Consider the following 22,262-nt stretch of genomic DNA (forward strand, 5'->3'; position numbering starts at 1 on the left):
ACATTACTTGAACTATAAATAAACTTTTTAGGACCTGATTAAAAATTAAAATGGGTCACCAATAGGAATAATGTAAAATTTCTCCTAAAACATCCAAGTGGGCTGCTTGAGTTTAGAATCAGGATGATTTATATATTTACTTCATCATGGTTATTTTCACCTGATTAACGGATTTGATGAAATATATACTCCATGATGGTCTTAGAAATAAACCTATGGTTGGGATTCCATCCTCATCATTCCCTGTATTTGTAGCCCAATTGAGTTGCAGATCTGGCCATTTCTTTTCCTCTGGTCTAGAATCAAGGATAGAGACTGATGGACGGATTAGATTTCATATATACATCATAGTAGGTCCCACAGAGCTTCGGTGTTTTACGCGCTGCGTAAAAGAGGTATTTTGGAGGAATCCAGTCCAACAGATTAAATCTTGGCAATGAGTGCTAAATCCAGGTCACTCATTACGAATGGCCGAGTACGGCATGTGTTAGCCCAACCATTTGGGTTCAAACCTTTCCTGATATTCGAACCGGTAATAGATTCATTGCTTCTAGGTCATCCAGCACCGTCCATTCACTTCCCCTCGTGAAATTTCAACCGTTAGATGGAGCCAATTTACACTGAGCTAAGGGACGGCTTAAATGGGGCCAATCCCATGTTCCTCTTTCCACCTGCATAATCAAACTATGGTGCTAGAAGGAGGTACCAAATCAATTCTCATATGTACCAGGGCATCTTGATGATGGATCCTACACCATCAATGGTCCAGATCTTACCTTGCTCAAATCATACACGTGTATCTCGATACGTCTCTTTGATCCATACCGCGCGAAGCGCCTTGGCGGTTTTTTAAATATAGAATAAAAACTTGGTACTCGGGCAAATCTGTTAGATGATACGCAGGAACCTAAAAATTAATTAGAATTTGCACATGTTTCATACTAGTCAAATAAAAAGCCGTCCAAATTACGGTACCCAATGTAGATGTGTTATTAACAAAAAATTTAAGCTTATTTGACTATCTTACTATCAGATTGGTGGATATTTATTGGACGGTTAAAAATGAAATATCCAATGTTCCTATCTCCCCAAACATTTGTCGATGAATCAGAGAATCTAATTTTTAAAATAAACTTATCTTAAGGTTATAACTCAAAAATAGTGATATTCACAATATAGACGGTTCTATTTGATTTTATATACACGGAAAATACAATTTTGAGTGCCTGCGTATCAAGAATCATATGCAGCCGAGTATCAAATAACTTCTCTTTTAGATACGGGTGTACAGAGCGTCTCGTTCTTTTGCCACGGCGTGGAAAAGGAGAAGGAAAAAAGAACAAGAACAGAGAGATGATCTTCATATAGATAGGAAAAAAATCCTGATTTTTATAAGATTATATCTCCTTTAATTTGCCTTCATTTCGGAGATCTCTTCGATTCTTCGTTAGAAACTCCCGAAAAATGTGGGCAATTACAGGTGCCGGTTGAATCCTGTTTATCCCCTTCCCTTCTTCTCATTTTGCTTCATTTCAATGCCCACGAACGCCTTTCGATCATCTCCGAATCCTTTTCTGTGATTTCTACCCGATTCCGTTTGTGGGTTTTTCTTCTCCGACCGTCGGCTCTTTGTTTGATTTAGAAATGTGGTTGTGATTCTTATTAGAATTTGGAAATTCAGATTGAAAATTGGATTTTTGCGAAGTTTGGATTAGATTTGGGAGAATTGAAGATTTGGGTCGTTGTTATTTTTGTGTTTGGGGATTGCATGTGATATGAGAAGCAGTTTTGGAAGTTCGGATTGATTTATAAGAGAATTCTCGGGTGCGCTTGTTGCGGATTCTTTGATTGGCGGTCCATAGGGAGCAATCTTCCTGGAAAGGATTTTATTTTGTTCGGTTTTGGATTAGTGATTTTCGTTCTGTATATTGGGATTGAGTATTTTAATTGCGTGTTTGGTGAATCCGGTTTAAGTTCAAATTGGGATCCTCTTCGAGGATTTGGATTGAAAGCGGGAGTTTTTAGTAATTGGGCCATTGTGGAGAGAGATTGGGCAATTGGAGATAGGGATTTGGATTCAGATAGAAAAGCTTCGTGGGTGCTGGTTCAAGGGCTTGGAATTTGGTTTCCGTGGATTTGGATTTGAACTGGGAGAGGTATATAGTCAGTTTTTGAAATAGGTTTCTTATTTTTGTTTTTCTTTGGATTCAAATTGGCAAAGTGAGCACTATAGTGCAGCCCCATGTGGTTGTTGAAACAGGTCTTGGTGGGATTTGGGCAGCAATAATGTTTGTGATTGGTGTCGAGTGTCTGGAATTGAGGTTTTATTCATTTATTTATTTATTTTTGTAAATTTTGTGTATTTGGGGTATGATTCAGATACTTCGGAATATAATTGGTAGAGTGGCTGGTTTAGGGGATTAGCCATTGAATTTTGAGGGTGACCAATGAGAACTTCACAATGAGTGTGCTCTGGAGGGTTCGTTTTCAATGGGAACCCCCAACAAGAGTATCTCCAAGTTTGTCGACACAGTGAAATCCTGGTTCCCTTGCAGGACGGAACCATCCAATGTATCAAGGGACTTTTGGATGCCCGACCATAGCTGTAGGGTATGTTACGAATGTGATTCGCAATTCACAATCTTCAACCGCAGACACCACTGCCGTCTTTGTGGACGCATTTTCTGTGCAAAGTGTACTGCAAACTCGATCCCCACTCGGTGTGGTGACCTGAAGAGAAGCTGGGAAGAATGGGAGAGGGTTCGGGTCTGCAACTTTTGTTTCAAGCAATGGGAACAGGAGATAGCGGCAGTCAATAATGCGTCAGGTCTCAGTGTTTTGCCTTCTGTGACAAGTTTGGCTAGTCCCAAGTCTGCTGGTGCTAACAGCACCAACAATGTTGGCTCTTCGAAGTCTTATTTGACTGTGCCGTATCAACGTATGCAATGCAGTTCTGACCTTAGTCCGAGTCAAGCTCCCAGAATAGAACCTTGTCCTGATAAGCAACACATGCTAAGGTCTGGCATGAGCATTGATTCTGTTACAGAGAAAGGATCTTCCTCGTCCAACCAATATAGGTTTTGCATGAACAGGTATGCTCATCTTTCCCTTATCACCTGGAACATCCTTTGAGTCTTATACTAAACCAGCCAAGATTGATGTTGTCCTTTTTTATCTTCTATTGTATAAACTTGCATATCTGGCATACACACATAACATGTATCTGAGGCTAGAAAGCTGAGAATTTAGTCATGGGAAAACATGGATCTTATTTTGTTCACCCGGTCTAGCTATATGTGATGCATTCTGTCAGAATGTAATGTTTCAGGAAGAGGTTTGGTATCATTACTCGCCGTTGTTGCTCTCTTGTGCCTCGCCACATGGAGATCCAAAGCATTCATCTAGTAGTTTATGCTCATCAAAGATCTTCACCTCCATACAAAGGATGCTTGAGAACAATGGTTTTGTTGAAGATGGGGATCTCTACTCTTTCTTGTTGACTGTGAGAATCTACAATCAATGAATGTATTTACATGTGGCACATACATGGTGGGGCCTACTATGTCAATGGAGTGGGTCACCACATTGTAAGGCACTAGGGCTAGCAATAATGAGCAAGAGACAAATGGTGAGCTATGTTATATATGCTTTTTTGGTTATCATGTAAATGCAAATTTTATGTAATGAACCTGAACAATAGGATTTGTTTAAAACATTTCCTATATCATCCTTTCATCCTTCTCTCAAACCCAATCAACAATTTGAATCAGGGATCTTCCATAATACCTATGTCAACAAGAGCTATGAGTCAAATGTTGGAGTGTGGCAGGAGTCGAGGTTGCGAGAGAAGATTGGTGCGCGATCCAAGCAGAGTTCCCTCTAGGTGGATTTGAGATGGTGAAGGCGGAGTATTGAGGGGAAGCAACATTCGTGTGGAGTGAAAAGCTCGTTGCCCCGGAGCAGATGCCTCTCAAAAGGAAAAGACGAGGTCAAAGCCCCCTCAGAGAAAGAGAGAGAAGTGGATGGATTTTCATTTCTCCAAGGTGTACGACGGTGGATTCATTGCAATAACTTCCCACTATCTATGTTGATAATTTCCGAAGAAGTGGATGATTTGTATTTCTCCAGGGTGTTCGAGCAATTTGGACAAGTTAGGGAGGTGGCCACCCCCAAGGTCTGGGAATCATCGATCATCTGAGGTTTTGCTAGTGTGTGAATAAGTTGTCCTAAGGAGATGGCTAGGTTGATAGAGGGGCTAAAGGAAAGAAACTATGGAGGAAGAGAACTTCATGTGCAGAAGGCTCATGATGGTCTGGAAACAATGAATCATGAGGTGAAAAAGAAGGTCAGGAGGAAGATGCTGGGAGTGCCGAAGATAGGAGGTAGGAAGTCAGTAGAGGCTTCAAGGATGATAAAAGGAAGAGGTGGAGTGTATCAATGGAGAGGTGAAGTCCTACTGAGGCAAGTGGGTTCTCCAGTGGTCCTTCAGGGTGAGCCTATTACTGTTATTGTCGGGGGTTAATCTGATCCCATGTTAGATAGCAGTAGTTGGGTGTGGAAGGAGGCATCCTTGCATGTATTGGAGGTGAGGGTCCATCCCTAGGTGATCGAGACTGCTTGGAGGGCCTTGCACTGGAGTCTAGTTGCATCTTTGAAACATGGTGCTTCAGTCGCTGACCTGGGAGTGTGGCTCGACTATTGTCGTAGGTTGGGTGAAGACAACAAAATCCTTCGTCCTCTCAGTGGGTCAGAGGTTTAAACCTCCCTATGTCAAACTGAGAATGTTGATAGAATCATCCTTGCCAACCATGTGTTAAAAAACAACCACTAGGCCAGCTTCCTCTAATAGCAAATGGGCTAAGAGGTTGGAAGTTTAGGAGGTTGACGTTTGGTTCCAGCTGTGGAAGCTTCCATTGGAGTTGTGATTTGTGGAGGTGCTGGTGGCGATGGGGTCCTACCTTGGTGAGGTTGTTGCCATCGATCCGTCAATGGAGTGCTAGGAGGAGCTTATGGTTGCAAGACTTTGTGTGAGGCTGAAGTAGTCAGCCTTGGTACCGAACTAGATCCATGCGGTGGTCGGAGAAGAGAAAGCCCTCGTTCGTGTTATCCGGGAAGGGGAGGAGGCCAGTCGATTCATGGATGTTGGTGTCGGGTGACCAGGAGGGGCTGCCTGCCTGTTTGCGAGGAGTAGAAGAGCAGTAATAGGGGGAGACAGAGTTCTAGTTTAGTGTTCGCGCAGAGTACTGGACCTTGGGAAGGTTAGATGCATGGTGAAGATTGTTCAATAAATGTTAGGTAGTGTCAATACCTTGAAAGGGGCGACATGTGCAGTGGATCTTGTTAAGCGTGGTGGAATAGTTGCTGCCTCATGGTTCGTAGGTGGAAGGTGGAGAAGAAGCTTCGTTAGAGGCAAAACATGTCCCAGTCTATGCAAGCTCCGAGGTGGTGGTGGGATGGTGGTCTTGAGGTCAAGTTTTCAGCTGTCTTAGTGCCATGGTGGAGTTGAGCTTGCCACCTGTACATTCAGGTTCAGAGCCTCTACTTAGAGGCGTCTTGCAGGTTGAGAGGGACAAGTAGAGGCTGGAGTGTGGCGGTGGGGGGTGTGTTGTTGAGCGATGGGAGATCGATGTGACTCCCGCGATGGTGGCTGTCCAATATAAAGTTGTCTTGCGCGACACGTGGTCGGCTTGAGGCCTTAGTGGAGTGCCCCCTACATGTGGCCCCTATCTGGGCCCGTGGCAGGACATCTTTCTTGTGATTCATGTTATGAGTGTGTGGGAGTCTGCGGGGTCCACTCATGTGGGAGAATCATTTAATCCCAACACGTGGATCCCTTCCTTTTTATCCAGCTCTCAGATAGCTTTCGTACCCCCTCCAGCTCATCCATTCCTCTTCTTGTCTTGGGTGACTTTTCCCTAGATGTCAATATGGGGGCTCATGGCCTGTGAGATCTTCTAGATTTGGTTCTATTGCTTTGGTTGTGGTGTCTTCTGATGAAGCCCTTGCTGAGTTGATCGTAGTGGAGTCTCACCCTTGGTGCCTACAATTGTTGAGCTCGGATTTCTCTCGGATGCATTGGACATCTCCCCTTTGTAGAGGCAGCCATCTACGATGAAGTGATTTGTGGCTTCCCGGGGAATTTTGTGCTCGTGCTTCCTCATTCGCATTTAAAGGGGGTCTGGTTGCGTTGGCTAGGCGGAAAAGATGGTCAGAGAAGCTATCAATCATGTGGGGACATTGGTTGGAGTAGTGTTTTGTGATTATGAAGATCCTGAGATGGAACATGAGAGGGCTTGGGTGCTAACAAAAGTGCTTTTAGGTGAGGGACATGTAAGAAATCCAAAGCTCAACTGATTGTCTTTCAGAAGACCAAGCTTTAGCCAGTTAATAAGAGAGTGGTGGAGTCAATTTGGGGACAAAGGGGTATATAGAGTCGGAGGAGCTAGACACTTCGGGTTTGGTTCGGGGTGTTCTGGTTTTCTGTGACTCGAGCATTTGGGTGAGCAAAGGTTGCTGCAGTTGTCATTTTTTCCGTCTCTATGGCTCTGAGAAGTGATATTTAGCTTCAGGTGAGTCTTCTATGGGGTGTATGGTCCAAACCAACTGGCTCTTTGCCCGTGTTATACTCCGCCTTTGATAGGTGACAACTTATGTGGTGTGTTGGTGGTGACTTCAGTGTGGACCAGTTCTCTCATGAGAAGCTCAATCGAGATCATGTCTCGAGCAACACGCAAGGCTTCTTTGACTGGGTCCAAAGGCATGAGTTGGTGGACCTGCCAATGGGAAGAGTCAAATTCAATTGGTCTAATGGCCGGGGGAGAGTTGTTATGTTGAAGTTTGACAAATTTTTGGTTTCTTCCCCATGGGTGGAGGGGTTCCTATTGGTGCTTCAAAGGGGCCTTCCCAGATTGGTTTTTTGTCATTGTCCGGTGGTCTTAGAGGTCAATGAAGATAACTGGGGACCCAAACCCTTTCATTTCAAGTTGGCATGGCTGGAGGTGGAGGGCTTTCATGATCTAGTGTTGGGTTGGTGGTCCTCCTTCATGATAAATGGCTTTGTAGGCTTTAGGTTCTTCTAGAAGCTTAAGATGCTGAAAGTCAAGCTTAAGGTGTGCAAGAAAGAGGTGTTCAGGTAGTGGGAGCAAGAAACTGGCAACATTCTATGTGAGATCCAAGAGCTGGATGTAAAACAAGAGGGAGGAGCACTATTGGATGATGGGAGAATGGCGAAGGAAAACCTATCATCTGATTACAAAAATCAGTTAAAAGAGGAGGAAATCAAATGATGTTAGCGATCTATGACAACTTGGCTTAAGGAGGTGGATAAGAACACGAAGTTCTCTCACAGGATAGCTAGTGCTTGAGGTTCAATAAAATATCTTCTTTGTTGGTGGATGGCAGGAGAATCGAAGACAAATCCTAGATCCGCAATGCCATCATCAAATGCTACATGAACCTCTTATCTGAAGAGAAGTAGGCGTGACCGAGCCTTGGCAACTTGGTATTTGATAGGATATCGAATGCAAAGGCTCTTGCTCTCAAGGGGCCTTTTTTGGAGGCGGAAGTTAAAGCAAAGATGGAGGTGCTTGGCAATGACAAAGCTTTGTGGCCGAATGGGTTCTCCTTAGGATTCTTCCAGGTGTTTTGGGAGGTGGTTATGGTTGACTTGTTGAGCTTCACAACTGAATTCTTTGACTTGGTTTGACTTTTGTTGGAGATGGGGAACTCCTTTATACTAACCATCCTAAAAATAGAAGGGGCTGAGAGCTTGAAGGATTCTACGTCTATCGATCTTATCGGAAGCCCCTACAAGATCATTGTTAAGATCTTGGCTCAAAGGTTTCGACTTGTCCTTTCGAAAGTTATCTCCAATCCTTAGAGTGTGTTTATTTCCAGCAAACAGATTCTGTATAGTGTGTTGGTTTCATATGAGTGCATTGACTTGTGTCATCAGACATGTAGTGAAGGTATTATTTGCAAGTTGGACTTGGAGAAGGCCTACAATCATCTAGACTGGAAAATTTTCAATTATATGTTGGGCTGGTTGGGCTACGGAACTCATCGGTGATAGTAGATTCAAACTTACGTTCGGTCAACTAAATTTTGTCATGATTAATGGCTCTCCTTTTGGTTTCTTCAAGGCCCCGAGGGGCCTCCTGGAAGGGGATCTCCTCTCTCCTTTCCTGTTTGTGGTCTTTTTTTTTTTTTTGGTTTTAATGACGTTAAGGTGTCCCTGCCCCATTTTGAGGCGAGACTATTCCCTGCGGATGCACACAATCACTAACAAACCACGTGCATTAGGTAATCCCAGGGAGGGGAATGAAACTCGCGCCTGAGGGAGCATACCCACGATGCTTACCGTTCGCCCAAACCCCGTGTAGGTCAGTTTGCGGTCGTCTTAGAGGCTCTTAGTAGAATGTTGAATAAAGGCCATTCTGTGGGTCTCTTTGGAGGTTTTAAGGTGGAGAACATTGATCTTCATATCTCTTATCTCCAATTCACTGATGACACCATTATTTTTTGCGAGGCAAACAGGTCCATGGTGGATAACATGAGGAGCAGCGTGCGTTTTGAGGTGATATAAGGATTGAAAGTCAACATCTCCAAGAGTGAGATCCTTAGGGATTCATACATTTGTGGAGGAAATTGTTACGCTAGCCGAAGTCTTCGAATGTTGGGTCAGATCTTTCCCTTCTACATACCTTAGCCTCCCTCTTTGTGTAGGTAAATCCGCAAAGCACTAATGCAGGGGCATTTTCACACTGGGCTCGAGTGAGGTGGCCTGTTGGATGCAAGGGCACACTTGAGGTAGGCGGCCTGTGTGAAGCCGGTGGCTCGTGTGAGGCGAGGCTCACGTGAAGTGGGCCCATATGAAGTGGAGCCCACGAGGAGGGTTCAACTGAGGGCCTAACCCATGTGAAGTGGGGCCTGGGCTATGAGATAAAGGGATCGATTCGCCATGCTCTATCAGTTCAAGCTTTTAGAGCAAGTGGTTAGTTGTCCTACATCAAATTGGTATCAGAGTGGGAGGTCTCATGTTCGAGACTCTTCACTGGGAGTGATTAATGCAGGGGCATTTTCACACCAAGCTCGAGTGCAGTGGCTTGTGGAATGCAGGGGCATACTTGGGGTGGGCAGCCCGTGTGAGGCGGGTGGCTTGTGTGAGGCGAGACCCATGTGAAGTGGGGTTCACGAGGAGGGTTCGGTTGAGAGCTTGACCCATATGAAGTGGGGCCCGGGCCATGAGATACAGGGATTGATTATCCATGCTTTATCAGCTCGAGCTTTTAGAGCAAGTGGTTAGTTGTCCTACATCAAGCACTAGTGGAACAAGGTTGATGAAAGGATGGAGAGGAAGCTATTGTCATGAAAGAGAAAACATCTATCCTTAGGTGGTAAAATCATGCTCATTAAGGCCACTTTCTCGAACCTTTTCCTATATTTCACGCTTTGTTCAAGTGCCCGAAGCCAATCTTGGCAAGGTTGGAAAGGTTGAGGGAATTCATTTGGCAAGGCGCTATTGCTAAAGGTAAATTCCACTTTTGGAATGTGGGAAAGTATGTAGACCTTATGAGGAAGGAGGTGTGGGTATTAGACGGTTGGAGGATGTCAATTATGCAATCTAGAATGGAAGAGAACAACCTTTGGAGGACTATCATCGCCGGCACTGGCAATTTTGGTGTCATTAGCAAGGGGTGATGGATTAGGGACTCCTACCTCTATAGAGTGTCCATCCTTTGGAAGGTGCTCTTTCATTTTGTGAGCGAAGTCTTGGAGGCGGTTGGTTTCTCTGCTGAGGATGGGGAGCGGATCTGGTTATGGGACGATGTCTAGATTGGGGAGGCCCCACTTATATCGGAGTTTCTAGACTCGCTAGTCTTTCTCCTTCCACGAATATCTTGATCGCCCATTGCTTCTCTAGTCTGGGTGCAAATGGTGTTTGGGCCCCTCGTAGGCGCAACCTCAAAGACATTGAGGTGGATAACTTGGTCCGGCTCCTCTACCGTCTTCAAGGAATCTGCCCTTCACCAGGTGTGAAGGATTCGTTGGTTTGGTTGAAAGATAGGTCGGTAAGATTCTCCATACACTCTTTCTATGACTTGTTCTCCGAGTTATAGGCCGGTCAGAGATGTTGCAATATAGGTCCAATTTGGTATTATAGAGCTCCTCCCAAGGTAGTAGCATTCACTTGGCTTGTAGGAAGGAATAGGATATTCAACATTGATAACCTGCACAAGAGTGCTATGACGATTCATAATATCTGTCTAGTGCATGAAAGAGATGGAATTGGTGGACCACCTTTTCATTCATTGTCCCTTTGTTAGGAGAGTGTGGGATGGTATCCTTGATTCTTTTGGAAGTCCCCTAGGCAATGTCAAGATCTATTGAGGGTCTTTTTCTTGCTTGGCATAATGGCGTGGGAAAAGAGGTAGGTCGAGGTGGCAGCTAGCCTTGATTGGTGGTCTTTGGACCCTTTGGGGAGAGTAGAATACCCGCTGCTTTCGGAATCGTAGTGGCTCCCATTTGGATATTCTTAGGAAGGCTAAAATATATATTTGGAAGTGGGCACCCTGATTTTCCTGGGTGTTGTATTTTTTCTTGTTGCGGCTTGCTTTTTGTTTAGCTTCAGCTTTTGGGTTGTTTTAATAGATCTTGCTTCTAAAAAAAAAGTGTACATATATATATATATATATATATATATATATATATATAGAAAAATATATATATATATATATATATATATATATATATATATATATCATTGTTTTGGGCTTCTCAGGTTTCTTTTTCTCATGCTTCATGTTTGTCTGATACTGACTCACTTGCTCTTGCCATCATTGCATAGCTTCAAATATTTATGTTTTAGTGGAGTTGTTAATTTCTACCAATTGTTTGGTGCTTGTTCTGTAGGAGTGATGATGAGGATGATGAATACAGTGTGTATCATTTGGATGCGGAAACAAGGGGATTTCAACAGTCCGAAAACTACTATGGCCCGGTTGAGTTTGATAATATTGACCATGCATATATATCACACACAGTTCATTCTGATGAAGGAAACATTACTGTTAATGATTCGAGTTCTCCAAGACTTGAGAGTACGGATTCACAAGCTTCAATGCCAGTTGAGAAGCTTGAGGAAGAAGAAGAAGGACACGATAATAGTGAGGAGTGTGATGCTGCATCATCTATATATGGTGCAGAGAGTACAGATGCCGAGCCTGTGGATTTTGAGAATAATGGACTGCTTTGGCTCCCTCCCGAGCCAGAAGATGAAGAGGATGAGAGAGAAGCTGTTCTATGCGACGATGATGACGATGAGTATTCTATGGGAGAGTGGAAAAATCTACGTTCCTCGAGCAGCTTTGGCAGTGGCGAGTACCGAAGCAGAGATCGATCAGGTGAAGAGCAGACAAAGGCCTTGAAGGATGTTGTTGGTGGACATTTCAGGGCATTGGTAGCTCAACTTTTGCAGGTTGAGAATCTTCTGGGGTGTGAAGAAGATGACGAAGAGAGTTGGTTGGATATAATTACATCTTTGTCATGGGGGGCAGCAACTCTCCTTAAGCCAGACATGAGCAAGGGAGGAGGAATGGATCCTGGTGGATATGTGAAGGTTAAGTGCATAGCCTGTGGGCATCGCAGTGAGAGGTTAGACACCTAGATTTAGGGCCTGTTGGATGCACCCTCCAAGGGACTTTTTTGGGGCCAAAACACCTTTTCGATCCAGTAGGTGATCGTTGTTGTGCATTTGGATGCACTTTGCAAAGCCTGTCTTACCTCCCACTTGACAAGATAGGCGCTGAAACACCGACTTGGCAAAAACCAATCCGATTGGTTTTTGCTGAGTTGACCGAAAAAGCAGGCTGAAACCCACCCTTTTCAGAAACCCCCTTTTGAGGAAGTGTGTCCAAACGAGCCCTTATTGTCTAACAGTTTTGTTTCCAGAGTTCAGTCCTTAGGCTTTGCTGATGTGTTGTAAGGCACAACATGCAGAGTTCTAACCATACCTTGGAAGACAGGGAGGGTGGAATGCTTTTCCAAATTAATATTTTGTTTGTTTCTACTAGTACTTGAGATGAATGGAAATATTACTTCAGGGTGGAAAAGTAGAAAACTGATACCCTGCCTGTTCGGGTTTAGTTGTCTACACTGCAAATCCTCTGTAAGCTGAAAATGGAATCACCCAACGGAAATATTCCCCCACGTTGATTTGGGAAAGTACTTCCTAAATCATCATCATTACGATCATCATCATCAGGTTTGTTTCTACATGAATCCTTTTCTGCCATTCCACTCTATCAAGGGCCAGACCTTCAGTTAGATCATAGTCCATCAAGTCTTTTCTTTGCACATCCATGTCCTTTTGGGCTATATACCTTGTAGGAGAGAAATTTCAATCTTCTTGCACATGTAAAAATCTGGATAGATTTTTGAAAGATGACAATATTGAGCTGAGACTCTGCAAAATATCTTTACATCACTAGACATAAAAGCTGTGGACCATTATCTCAAATGTCCAAATGTTAAAACCGAAATTTCACGAGTTTCATTCTTGATGCATTTGTAAATATGCCTGCTGCTGATATAGCTTTGAACTTATTTTCCAGCAAGGTGGTGAAAGGAGTTGTTTGTAAGAAGAATGTAGCACACAGGCGCATGAAATCAAAAATGAAAGGTCCCCGTTTCCTAATTCTCGGAGGAGCTCTTGAATACCAGCGAGTTACAAACCTCCTATCAAGCTTTGATACTCTACTGCAGCAGGTGGGTTGATCATCTGTTATTGGTTTGTCCCTTAGCCAATGCCTATGTAACTCTCTTGTTCTTACTCCTGCATCCTCTTTAGGAAATGGATCATCTAAAGATGGCAGTTGCGAAGATAGATGCTCATCAGCCTGATGTCCTTCTGGTAGAAAAATCAGTTTCTCGTCATGCCCAAGAATATCTGCTTGCGAAGGACATATCACTTGTTCTGAATATTAAGCGTCCTCTATTGGAGCGTATAGCCCGCTGCACTGGTGCACAGATCGTCCCTTCTATTGATCATCTGTCATCGCAGAAGCTGGGGAACTGTGAAACGCTTCATGTGGAGAAGTTTTTCGAAGAGCATGGCAGTGCTGGTCAGGGTGGTAAAAAATTGTTAAAAACATTGATGTTTTTTGAGGGCTGCCCCAAGCCATTGGGTTGTACTGTAAGTCCTAAATCATTTCCTGATTCTTTTGTACATCCTATTTTGGAATTTAGTCGTCAGTGTCATGATCATCAACTTGGGGGCTGTTTGATCAAACTTATTTTCAGTACTTACCACTGAAATTTAATATTTTCAGTGATTTTCATGGATTCAGATCGTTTGGAAAATCCAACTTATTAAGTGCTTAAATTAATTTTCACTGAAAATATGGGTGCTTTTTTCAGCTCCCCTCCTTTCACTTAATGCTGAAGGCTGGATGCTGAAAGTGGTAGTGTATTAAAATTTCTTTTCACTTTTGTGTAAAATATCCCTAAGATAATTTCAAAATTACAATTCAGCACCAAAATTAATTTTCAGAGCTTATTTTTCAGTTTACCAAATGGCACCTAGCCTTTCTCCCAGCATTTTGGGCTTGGGTATTAAATGGTAGAAAGTTAATGATCGGCTGCGCACCAAACATCAACCTTCCTCTTTTACCTGGGCTCTTGGAACAAGTCGGGGCAGAGGCTCACATTGAAACCACTCACATGCTGGCATGCTCCCCCCATAATTGAACCCCAGCCCAACTATTGCATGCATGTCCCAGAGGCAAGCATCCAAGTTCTAACTAGGTGCTGCTCCGGCTTCGGATCATGCTTCAAACTCACGCTCCCACATCCTAGCCTTTTACTCTTGACATTTTGAAACAAATGCCTCCCCACTCCTGTACCTGAGTTTGTTATCGCTTGGCTTGACACTTCACGCAACTGTAGGAAGGTAGTTGCTGGTCAAAAACTATTTTGAAATTTCATACTTTCTGATATATAACCACACCCCTGTAATATGAAATTTGAGCCTAAAGTGAGTCCAACACTTGTGTCCATATCCATATACCTTTACCAGTACTTGAGTAAATAGGTACCTTCTAGTCTTCTTCTTCTTCTTCTTCTTCTCCTTCTTCTCTTTTAGGTGAGCCCCTAGGGCCTAGAGGCTCAAGCTGCTCCCCTCTTCTGCCTGCCACATGGTGATCTTGATCGTTCATTGATAAGGTTCCTTTGTCAATGAATCACATGGCAAAGGGAAAAAAAAAGTTCACTAATTGGAGATGTAACTGTCCACAAAAAAGTTAGCTCATAAGTGATGGTCCAAAGAAGATGTTTCCAACTTATCTGCCCATGAATGGTGAGGACCTCTTGTCAATGGTGAGATTGTTGTCAGTTGGTATTTTGTGGGTTGTTCTAGGAGCGAACTAGATTGTTACATGTTGGGGCAGAAGTGGTGAGCAGCTTGGGCGGGCCTGTAGGGGTGAACCTGCTAACAAAGCTCTGGTATTAAAATAGACCACCGTTGTGAATCTGTTCACATGTTAAATACAGCAGTTTGAGCAACTGTCTTATATCACCTTCTTTCATGAATTTATTTTCCTGTGAAACCAGAGATAACATCTAAACAAGGGTCTCATGCAGCATTTCATGCATCTTTTTCAGGTGTTGCTCAAGGGTGCCAATGGTGATGAGCTGAAGAAAGTGAAACATGTTATCCAATATGGAGTCTTTGCAGCCTATCACTTGGCTCTAGAAACTTCTTTTCTCGCAGATGAAGGTGCTACTCTTCCAGAACTTCCGTTGAAATCCCCGATAACAGTTGCATTGCCAGATAAACCATCCAGTGTCGATAGATCCATTTCCACTGTACCTGGTTTTCCACTTCCTACTGCTGGCAAAATGCAACCCAATGGGGATGTCGAAAGACCTGACGGAGTCCTTACATCAGATCTGTCATTACCATCAGCCAACCAGTCCATAAACAAAGTGGAGGTGAATGTAATGCCGAGTGCATCTAAAGGTTCAAACTCTCAGATGACCGAGAATGGTAACCATGTTCATCTCGCAGAACCTCTAAGCCCGGGTCCTTTGTCTCCCTTGTTTCTTTCAGGACAATCAATCTCGAGACCGTACCATGAATATTCCCAATTTTATGCATTTGAATATAAGAATGAAGTGCATTTTGGAGAGCCTTACGAGGTGAAAGATTTTGCAACCAACAGTCAGGCCATTTCTGGATATTGTAATTTCTCCACTAATGGTTCTATGGTTCAGGACAGCTCGGAGGGAATTGGGGCTGCTAATGATACTGATATTGATGAAAGAAAGATGGTCGGAAGCCAATTAGGTTTGTTGGATCTGAGCTCACTCCATCAAGATAATAACCGTTATGAGGACCAAGCCTCAGTCAAGGAAGAGTTTCCTCCATCACCCTCCGACCATCAGAGCATTCTGGTTTCTCTATCCACACGGTGTGTGTGGAAAGGGACTGTATGCGAGCGTGCACATCTCTTCCGCATCAAATACTACGGCAGCTTTGACATGCCTTTGGGGCGGTTTTTACGCGACCAGTTATTTGATCTGGTAATCTATTAGGCATTTTCATGCGTTTTCTTCCCCCAAAAAAATATATGATCTTTGACTGAGAATATTCATAGATTGTCAATTTTTAGCTTGTACATAGGGGCCTGTGGTTCTGCGATCCAAACCATTGGTCTGAACTCGATGGGCCCACCTTGGATGGACCATAAGACTAAACCTCCCAGATTGGTAGATCCTAGCTGTCCCAATCTTTGGCCTATTTCAAGTTGAATTTGGACCTACTCTGTATATCTTTTATTAACTGTCTATTTGTGGACTAATGGTTGAGTTAGGACCTTGGAGGAGCTTTTGAGGCATGATCCATCCACGGTGGGACCCATCTGATCAACAATCTTGGTTGTTGAGTATGATCCCGCTTGTAAACTGATGACTCAATAATGCAATGCATTTATCCTCATATAGTTTTGCTTGAGGATTGTGTGATTCCTCTTTCTTTCAATAACAACCAAGCACTTCAAGACTGACAAACTAGTCATTCATGGCAGACTTTCCAGTGTCATTCATGTGAGATGCCTACAGAAGCACATGTACATTGTTACACTCATCGGCAAGGCAGCCTAACGATATCTGTTAAAAAGCTCCCGGAGATTTTCTTACCTGGAGAACGTGATGGCAAGATCTGGATGTGGCACAGGTGCCTGCAGTGTCCTCGAACTCATGGGTTTCCGCCAGCAACTCGGAGAATAGTGATGTCTGATGCTGCATGGGGTTTGTCCTTTGGTAAATTTCTGGAGCTCAGCTTTTCAAATCATGCTGCTGCCAGCAGGGTTGCTAGCTGTGGTCATTCACTACACAGAGACTGTCTTCGCTTCTATGGGTACTCTCTCTCTCTCTCTCTCTCTCTCTCTCTCTGTGTGTGTGTGTGTGTGGAGAGAGGTCTCAAATCCAACCGATTAGATAACAGTTTCCAGTCTACCCAGTGGATAACTCCCAACCTGTTAAGTGATTGTGACATCCAATCCTCCTAATAGGTTAGTCTCACTGTGAGGATCACCTAGTGCAAAAGTCAGCACCATCCGCTTAAGTGAGCCACAGTATAGCAAACATTGTATAGACATTGATAAATAGCAAAATACAAGTGTGGTCCACTTGATGAGCGGATAGGACTGATTTTTGTATGATATGTTCCTCATGGTGGGGCCAATTTATTGAACAAGGTGGATGTCCCATACACTTAATAAGTTAGAAGTTACCTGCTGGGTGGACCATAACTTGTGGTCAAACCGATTGGACTTGAGATCTTCACACACACACACACACACACACACACACAAATTCTCTCCTAGGAATTGGTTCTCATGAGACCCCCCTCCCATGCCCGTGATTTGCCTCTCACTTTGCTATGGCCCACCAGATTTTTGGATCAGGCCAAAAAGTTAGCCATGGGGGTTTCATGAGGTGACTGATTTATTGGGCCATCCAGATTTTGTGGCCACATCACATGTCAAAAGTTCTCACAAATTTCCCATGAGAATTGGTTCTCGAGAGAGCATTTGTGTGTGTGTGTGGAGGCACTAGGTTGTAATGCCCCGGATTTCGGGGGCCGAGCAAATACTTGACTCTCGATATCCCGGGTGCCACTTATGCTTTGCAGAAGCGGGGTTCTATAGTTCATTTTACCTGGCATTTGAACAATTCCTGGAATTAAAATACACTATGCGATGGTTGCCTCATCCAGCGCGTCAAGCTCTGTGGTACCTGCATCTAAGATGGGGTCTGGTTGGTGTTTTAAAATACCATCCCAGAGTAGGAGTGAGTGATCAATTCAGTGGTTCCATTAACATTAAGTTACACAAGTTATCAATTCCACATGCGTGAATAATGAGAAGCAACTAAGTACGTGATTCCTAGATACTTTTGTTAATGCACATGCATGGTATTATGATATGATGCATGCCCTCACCATCCAACACTCTCTCAAGCAACACCATTTATACGTTCGTATATGACCAACACTCCCTCAATGCGACCTCGACTGCCAAGTCGCCAACCTATGCTAATGCAATGCTATGAATATTCATATTAGCCGAGTATTTAATTAACTCCGTTCATCCAGCAAGATTGGGGAAGCTGAAACACCTCCATTTAATCAATGGCCTTATCCAGATCACTTGGCCTAAGGCGGCCGTAGTGGCTCTAAGCCTGCGATCTATGATCCAAATTTAGGTATCATTCATCTATTTCACAAATCAATAATTCCAAAGGTAAGACATGATATCCAAATGTATGAGGATCAACTCGGTATGGGTTGTCACCTAAACACTGAGTATGATCATTCAGTTCCAAGGTGTGGGCTTGTCACATAACCAAATCACCACAGAGAAGGGCTCGTCACCTGATTCCGTTCATGCCCAGGTCGTTCGAACGGTACTCTGGCACGGAACCATCGGCCGGGTAATTTAACGATGGTCATTTGAACAAAGACCTATCACCTCCTGTGCTCGCTGGTCACTAAGGGGAGGCTCATCACCCCAGCGTAGGCTGACAGCACGGACACAGTGTCCCATACCACCATGCCCGACTCCCGAGACTTGGGGATCATATCACTAATGGTTAATAGTAGGTCTCTCAAAGGTATGGGGTGCTTCAGATTCAGGTTGACGTGACCATACATAGTGAACATACATGGTTGGCTAAGCTGACTTAGGCGAACTACGGCGTAACCGGCACTGGGTACAGTATCTCGTGTAGTCCAAATACTGTCGGTTGTCTATCTTTGGTCTAAATCGGTCGGATTGGCGCAGGGCAGCCGATCTAGTAGGGCTACCCTTGTGAATTTTTCCGGTTTGCTGGCCAACCCAATTACTAATAGATTAATAATTTACAGCATACTACAATCAATTTTATTCAGGAATAGGCAACCAACTAAACAGTATTTCAGGATATTCTAGCTAATATGGGCAAACAAATGGGCATGCAAGTGCAGTATTCAATCATCGCACAATTTACCACAATCAGTTAATTAGGCGCATGTATTAGAGAAAAATATGGAACATATAGGCATGGAATTTCAGTGTATCCGGTCTATTCTAGCATGCAATCAATAATCGGTAACCATAAACGAAAATTTCACTTCATGGAGGATAATAGGCCTGAGGATTAATTACTAGTTAGCATGCAATTCACAATTTTCATTACACAATCATTATTTGTGACATAGGTTTGATAATTGACAACCTAGAGATAATGGTCCGCACCTAGGAGTAGTCTGTTGGGTTTCTAGTGCCGCCACTAGGATTCGGGTCCGTGAATGGGTGTATCGAAGCCCTGCACCGATGGGATTAGCTTGTAAGGGCGCATGCAAATGGCCTACAAGGCTGAAATTTGAAGAGAGCTAGAGGATTTACTTTTCTATTGTCGGTGGGTCGCTCTTTATGGTGGGGCACGGTTGCAGGGTCTGTTGTGGGCAGCGGCAAGGGGGATTTTTCCCAAATCAGCTCCCTCAAGGTGCTCCTTCCACATCTCCTCACTCCCTCTCTCCCTTGCAGCTGGAAATTCGTATGGGGGTGAGGGAGTGAATTTTTGGGCCTTATATAGCCCAGATTTTATGTCCAAATGGCCCTAGGGGCTCTTCTTCTAGCATGCATGCCCCTACTGGGCTGAATTTTGGCCCATATGGCTATTCTAGGGGCCCCCTGACCCATCTGTGCCATGGGGCAAGTACCCCATCGCTGGATGAGTGATTGGTCTGAATTTAGTGACAATTGAATGTCTTGATTGACCACGGGAGCTTTATTTGCGATCGACGGTCACTGATGTTTGATTAGGGCCCCAGTTATACGGATATGAGCAGAGAAATATCCTTAACTCATACCCCGAGTTCGGTGGCGATCTAACGGTTGGAAAGCCACAACTTTGCGCAATAGTGGGAAGTTAATTTCACTTAAGTTTCAAGTTTCGGCCTTGGGTATTTGGGCATTTCAAGTACTCGGCCTCTGGCCCAAGTTGTGCATTTCTGGGTATTATCTTGATTTGCCACTTGCGAAGGACGTTAAGCCCAGTGAGACGGACATTATTCTATAGTTTCAGAACTAGTGGCCCACTACCGAGCGGCCTAAAGCTTGTTTAGATAATCGGGGCATTTCTGGAATGAATTGGGTAGGGAGATTTTTTTGTGCACAATGGTTAAGGTCTGGATTAGCTAAGTCCATAGTGTGGCCTATTCGCAATTAATAAAAATGGCGATTCGGTCATAATCACTCTAAACCATCGGTTCTTAGGCTAAATGGATAATTGGGTCACTTTGGTTTGTTAATTAAGATCCGACCCTTAATTGTCTCAGTTTTGGGTAAATCTTTAATTTAGTTGTGATCATCTCGATTGGTCAGCGATAGGTTGGCTAGATTTGATCCCTAGATGAACAATTCGTGAGGCTAGACTGAAGGTTCAAGTGATAGGGGGGGATTCATTGGCTTCCTATGGTTGATTAATTGGATTCATGTAGTTCTTTATTGGCATTACCTATATATAGGCTCACCTCGAGCATCGAGGGTCAGTAAGTGACGACGTAGGCTAGTTATATATATATATATATATATATATATATAAATTAGATTTTTTTAAAAAAAATCAAAATGGCGAAAATCTAGGACGTTACAAAGGTGGACCCCATCATGGTCATCACCTTTTGAAAAACTCGATAACATCCACTCATTGAGTGGACCACACTGGTGTTTCATTATTTACCAATGTATGAATGTTGTTTAATATGGCGTGGCCCCATTGATGTGTAGATAGGACTAAACATTGCACTACTGATCCTCATGGTGGGGCCAACTTGTTGGAAGGGCTGGATTTCACATGCACTCAATACTTTGGAAGTTATCATATTGATGCACTACAGCTTGTGGTCCACCACGATAGACTAAAGACTCCTTTTTAGGGAATAAATATCAGACAGGAGACGTATGCCTAAATCTTGATTTTTGAAGGGGTCCACCATGGTGTGTATGTGATATCCATGCCAACCATTAGATGTGTAATCCCATTTTAGGCCCAAATCTAAAAAAATTAGGCCGACTCGTGATTCAAGTGGACCACAACAATGGAAACGGTTGGGAGAGAGACGTCCACCCTTGATTTTTATAGGGCCCACCATGATTATTATATTGAATCCAACCCAGCCATTGGATTTCACACTAAAACATAGCCTTGGTGCCCACCAATCAGGCTCATTAGTGATTCAAGTGTGCCACAACAAGGGAAATAATTTGAAGAGTAAGCTTTACCATGTACACTATTTCTAATTGTGTGGCCCACCTCAATCACAGATGAGGCTGATTTTTATATCCCAGGCCTAACATGGGGTGACACACATGGTGGTCAGGGTGGATTTCACATAAACACCACAGTGGGGTCCACCCAAGCCGGGGACCCCTTTTCCTTTTCTCCCTGGCATCTAACAGATTAGTTATAGTGAGTTTCCATGCTGGTTGGACCTGAGGTATAGGGAAAAAGGTTCTATGAGGTCAACCTCATGGGAGGCTTCCCATGAGGTAGAGCTCTATGGGCCCCACCATGATATGTGACAGACATCCATCCCATTAATCAGATGCACCTTTCTATAGTGAGCCATGGGCCTAAAAATGTGGCCAATCCATGACTTGGGTGGGCTACACCACAAACAAAAGTTGACAGTGGATGACTGCCCATAGAAACCACCCCGATTATATATAGGGCCTAGTGAGATGTGGTTTAGACATCTAGCCTATTCATTGTGTGTGTTTCACTTGGATGAGGGGTTACACCAAATTTTAGGCCATTCCAAAATTCAGTTGGGCCCCACCAAATGCTTTTAGATGTTTTAGGCATGATTTCCCATGGTTTTGGATGGTGTGGCCCACCTAAGTTCCAGATACAGCTGAGTTTTAGCACGTCCAATGGCCTAGAGGGGATATACCAAATGCACGGCATGGATGTCCATCACACATCACGGTGGGGCCTGTGTGTGCGTGTGTGCGTGTGTGTGTGTGTGTGTGTGTGCGCGCGCGCGTGTGCGGACCGTTATGGCCCTGTAACATGTTACAGTTACCAGTGTTACTGTTACGTAATGGTTGTTATGGCCATTACACACGCATATGTATCTACGTACGTTTGGATCAAATCCTCCTTTGAACCTTGCATATTTCCTCATCATCTTCACTTTCATCTTTCTTCTCTTTTGTTATTATTTTTTTCAATGGGTATGTTGCTATATTTGCATGAGCAGGTTTGGCAAAATGGTTGCTTGTTTTCGGTATGCATCTATTGAAATTTACTCTGTTTACCTGCCACCATCCAAACTCGAGTTTGACTTCCAGCGTCAGGAGTGGATACAGAAAGCAGCAAATGAGGTTTGATAATCGAAAATGCAATTCTCACTAGAGTTTGTGAATGTGCGAAGTTTCCATCACGTAGTGGAGCTAATTCTTTAACCTCCCACGTAACAGGTGGCCAACAAGGCAGAACTTCTGTTTGCCGAGTTATCTAATGCTCTGCGCCAAATTGCAGAGAAAAGATCAGGCACTGGGTTTCTTAACAGTGACGTGAAAGTCTCGGAATCAAGACATGCCATTTCAGAAGTGGAAGTAATGCTGCAAAAGGCTAAGGCAGCATTTGAGGTGACACAACATTGATATCTCGCCCCCCGTTTTACAAAGTTTCGCTTCTTATTCCCCTCTTTTACA

The 22,262-nt window shown here is 43.7% G+C and overlaps 1 protein-coding gene across 3 annotated transcripts in view; it reads left to right on the forward strand.

Moving 5' to 3' along the window:
• Positions 1–1,877: 1,877 nt before the first annotated feature.
• Positions 1,878–22,262, forward strand: part of LOC131228245 (1-phosphatidylinositol-3-phosphate 5-kinase FAB1B-like) — a 34,204-nt gene continuing 13,819 nt past the window's right edge. For all 3 annotated transcript variants that reach the window (XM_058224141.1, XM_058224140.1, XM_058224142.1), the window contains exons 1-8: positions 1,878–3,092; positions 10,912–11,652; positions 12,612–12,765; positions 12,848–13,192; positions 14,659–15,579; positions 16,083–16,414; positions 21,806–21,929; positions 22,026–22,196. In XM_058224141.1, the coding sequence (XP_058080124.1) occupies positions 2,491–3,092; positions 10,912–11,652; positions 12,612–12,765; positions 12,848–13,192; positions 14,659–15,579; positions 16,083–16,414; positions 21,806–21,929; positions 22,026–22,196 (3,390 nt within the window). In that variant the 5' untranslated portion in view covers positions 1,878–2,490. The remainder of the gene's footprint in view (positions 3,093–10,911; positions 11,653–12,611; positions 12,766–12,847; positions 13,193–14,658; positions 15,580–16,082; positions 16,415–21,805; positions 21,930–22,025; positions 22,197–22,262) is intronic.

This window comes from Magnolia sinica, chromosome 15 (assembly GCF_029962835.1).
Source record: "Magnolia sinica isolate HGM2019 chromosome 15, MsV1, whole genome shotgun sequence".
NCBI classification, from domain to species: Eukaryota; Viridiplantae; Streptophyta; class Magnoliopsida; order Magnoliales; family Magnoliaceae; genus Magnolia; species Magnolia sinica.